The sequence below is a fragment of the Temnothorax americanus genome, unplaced genomic scaffold (assembly GCF_048541705.1).
Source record: "Temnothorax americanus isolate GAGA-0224 unplaced genomic scaffold, ASM4854170v1 Scaffold10, whole genome shotgun sequence".
Lineage (NCBI taxonomy): Eukaryota > Metazoa > Arthropoda > Insecta > Hymenoptera > Formicidae > Temnothorax > Temnothorax americanus.
Genome location: NW_027509231.1, coordinates 983,555 through 986,896, shown reverse-complemented (window position 1 = coordinate 986,896; position 3,342 = coordinate 983,555). Strand labels below are relative to the sequence as shown.

At 48.3% G+C, this 3,342-nt stretch overlaps 2 protein-coding genes across 6 annotated transcripts in view; one reads left to right on the top strand and one right to left on the bottom strand.

Moving 5' to 3' along the window:
* Window positions 1–3,342, bottom strand: part of LOC143899154 (uncharacterized) — a 146,122-nt gene that overhangs the window by 67,609 nt on the left and 75,171 nt on the right. The window lies entirely within an intron of this gene.
* LOC143899034 (thyrotroph embryonic factor) overlaps window positions 1,675–3,342 on the top strand; it is a 70,216-nt gene continuing 68,548 nt past the window's right edge. Inside the window, exon 1 of one of the 5 annotated variants that reach the window (XM_077408986.1) lies at window positions 1,675–2,608. Coding sequence is in view for 3 of the 5 variants with exons in the window: in XM_077409025.1 (XP_077265151.1) it covers window positions 2,521–2,608 (88 nt within the window). In the remaining 2 variants the exon portion in view is untranslated. The remainder of the gene's footprint in view (window positions 2,609–3,342) is intronic. The other 4 variants (XM_077408978.1, XM_077409025.1, XM_077409032.1 and 1 more) reach the window with 4 other exon arrangements.

Sequence of the window (3,342 nt, the reverse complement as noted above, 5' to 3'; positions counted from 1 at the left end):
CATGCCAAAACGTCTTATTTCATTTCCCATTTAATCTTTGCATTTTCCCACATTGTACGTTTATTATTATATTTTGATACAGCTATGTATAATATGAAAACTATTATATTTAAGATATCTGCATTTGGAATAACCTTTACAAAAGTTGCAGAACTCATTAAAAAAAAACTGAAACATAAAAAATATAAAACTAGGAATAATTATATAATTCCAGTTTTTATTTTTCTTCTATATATTTAATTTTAAATAAATTATTCTCTAGACTGCATCCTAAAAATATATGCAAATTGTATAATTTTTTTTTCCTAGATGTAAAATCTCAAATTTGTTTTGTTTTTCTAAAAATTTTATATTTTTTAAAATAAAAACGAGCTTTTTTGCTATTACTAGAAGCTTATTTGGTTCGATGTAAACAGTTTTTATTTTTATTCATTTTCTTTTAATGTTAGATTATCTATTGTTTTTGTATTTCTTTAATTAATATACTGTGCACTATCATTTATAAAAACGCGTGTATATGTGATGTGTACGACATGTAAATGTACGTGTCCACACAATGTGCTGAGCTCGGCTCCGTGTGGGTTCGCCAAACCCAAACGACTGTGCGGATCAATCACCCCGGCGGGTTATTGTTATCTCACGCGGCTTTTTGGCATGAGAACTTTTTGGCTCTCGAATCTACGAATAGCAAATTATGTTTTTAAAATCTTATACAGCTTTGCGCGCTGAAGAAGACACTATAGCCATCTATTAGGAGGACAGAAAGCTGCTAACAGCAACCAGATATGCATCATGGATGTATCTCACAGCATTTATCATTCGACAGGCGTGCCAATTATCTTATCTACAAGTCCATAAATTTAACGAGTTAATGTGCCAAGTATCTTACATTTATGTCTACCGATGAACTTTTACGATGAAATAGGTCACGCTTAGGTTTTTCTTCTAAACAGCCCGCAGTCGAGATTCCACGAATCGATATCTATAGGTACAATAGCTAGTTTAACGGGGTTAAAGGAATAAGACTGGTTCAACTAAATAATATCTCGTCTCGAGTCGTCAACTAGATCGGTTTATAATAATATTCAGAGTTTCTCAACATATTATATTGACTTGATATAACGTTAATACAAGTTTAGGAGAAATTATGAAATATTCATCAGACGGATATAGCACTGTGGTGTTAAGAGCTTTGTAAAAACTTGACTTGATCTTATCTAATCTCTCGAAATCTGGACCGGACGACCCCAGCATCCGCAAACGCGCACTGGAGACCCGGTCTCTTTATCGGAGCTTATCCTGAATGTCCAGCTCAATTGTGGCACGTATTTCGAATGTATATGCTACGTATATAAGCTTCCCCGTTTCCGATATCACGGCGCTATCGTTCGTTGTACGAAACTTCTCTCGCCTCAGCGACCTGATAACACCACCTAATCGTTTCGATAGTCGTTTATTTTACGAATTATTGCGCGAAGCCCCGTCTCGATGCGTCGGCGTCGATCGAGCGATCGAACGCAACCCGGCGCCGACCGACGTCGAGCGTTCTGGCGCGATGCGGCGGCGCCGCGATGCGGACCCGCTATAATGCGAAGTCGCGGCGAGAGAGCGGGTAGCGACTGCGCGCGCAAGTCCTGATAACGCTGAGACAAGCAAGGCATGAGAGCTCGGGTGCTCGTTATCAGTGCGGCAGGCGTCGGCAGGCTTAAAACGGCACTTGGTCCACCAGTTGGCCAGGAGATCGCGCCACGAGGCGAGCCACTTTTAGATTGATTTTCAAGAGCACCACCAGCACGGGGCCAGCGCTCCGCGTTTATTTTAACGCGCCTAGAGAGAGAGAGAGAGAGAGAGAGAGAGAGAGAGAGAGAAAAAGAGAGCGGGCATAGGGAACGGGTCCGCGCGCTCGGCCGTACAGGCGTTTCAGGCTGATTGAGATAGTGCGAGGGATCGACGTTGACGACGTGGTGAGAGGTTCGGCGAGCGCGAACGGACGAAGCGCCTCTCCTCCGCGGGCACGCAAGACCGGTCACCGACGGTACCGTCGTTATTTTTCGATCGTGCCCCGTCCCGGCGCGCGCAACGAAGCGCACACAACACGTACGTGACGTATACGAAGCACGCGACGACGACTGCGGCTGCGGGCGCGTGTGCCGTCGAAGGCGAGGAAATACCGAGGAGAAACACCGCGCGTACACATATCCCCGGTCCGCGTTTTTCCTCTCTCTCTCTCTCTCTCTCTCTCTCTCTCTCTCTCTCTCTCTGGTCGTCGCACGGTAACGTCGTCGGCTCGTTCCTTCGCGTCCGTCCGTCCGCCTTTCCGCTCCGTCTCGCGCTGCTCCGCTCCGCTCCGCGCCACGCCGAACCGCCCCGCGAGCCGCTCCGCGCGTTCCGTCCCGTGCCTTCTTTCTGATCTATCTATATACTACTCGTGCGCGGTGTGTGCCATCGAGTGTGTCTCCGCGTGTGCGCTGCGGCAGGCCCGAGGTGTGCGCTTGTAGGCTTCGTGGCGCAGTGCGTGAAATGAGTGACAAGGACCGCTCCTCTCCCACCCTCGTCGAAAACAGTCTTAAGTCGCTGCTCGACCAGCCCAGCATATTCCCGCTGATCGGTAAGTGTTCGCCGGTTTGTCCGATTTTAAGCGCGAGTCCCTTAATTAATCCGCTCGCGCTACACGCGCGATCGTACGACGCTGCCACGCGAAACTCGCGATTCCACGCGGTCACGCCGATCCCGAGTATTCTCCGTTCTCCGTTCTCCATGCTCGGCGCCGCTCCTCTCCTCACTCTTTTCCTCCGTCCTCGATCGTTTCGCGACATTCGTCGCTTGGCGGATCTGTCCCGCGGTTTTTCATTTCGTGTGTATATTCGCGTATCCGAGGAAGTGCCGTTTCCTCGAAAGATTCTCGCTCAAAAAGTATTTCCCTCTTCTTTCGTCGTCGTTCGCCGGTTGCGCAGCGCGTGAATTTTGCGTGGCCCGTGCTCGCACCCGGTACCTGACACGTCGATCATTTCCAAAAAAGAATAACGAAGAAAAAGAAAGGGGAAAAAATAATTCCTGCTTCAAAATTCGCGCAAACACGCGGCTAGTGCGGCTACCACAGCGCGGACTGGCGGCGATCACGCGAGCGCACTGTGCGCAGCATGTCCGTCGGGAATTTGAATATTTCGACGCGATCGCATTTGAATTTCGAGTTCAACAGCGCGCTCGCGTGTCTCTGCGCGCAGCGCGTTATAGGAACTCGCGCTTTTTCCTATTATCGGACCGCGCGACTGCCAAAGTGCAAAGGGCGAGAACGCGAAACGGGCGGAGAGGGAAAAAGAGAAAGAGAGAGAAGGAGAGGAA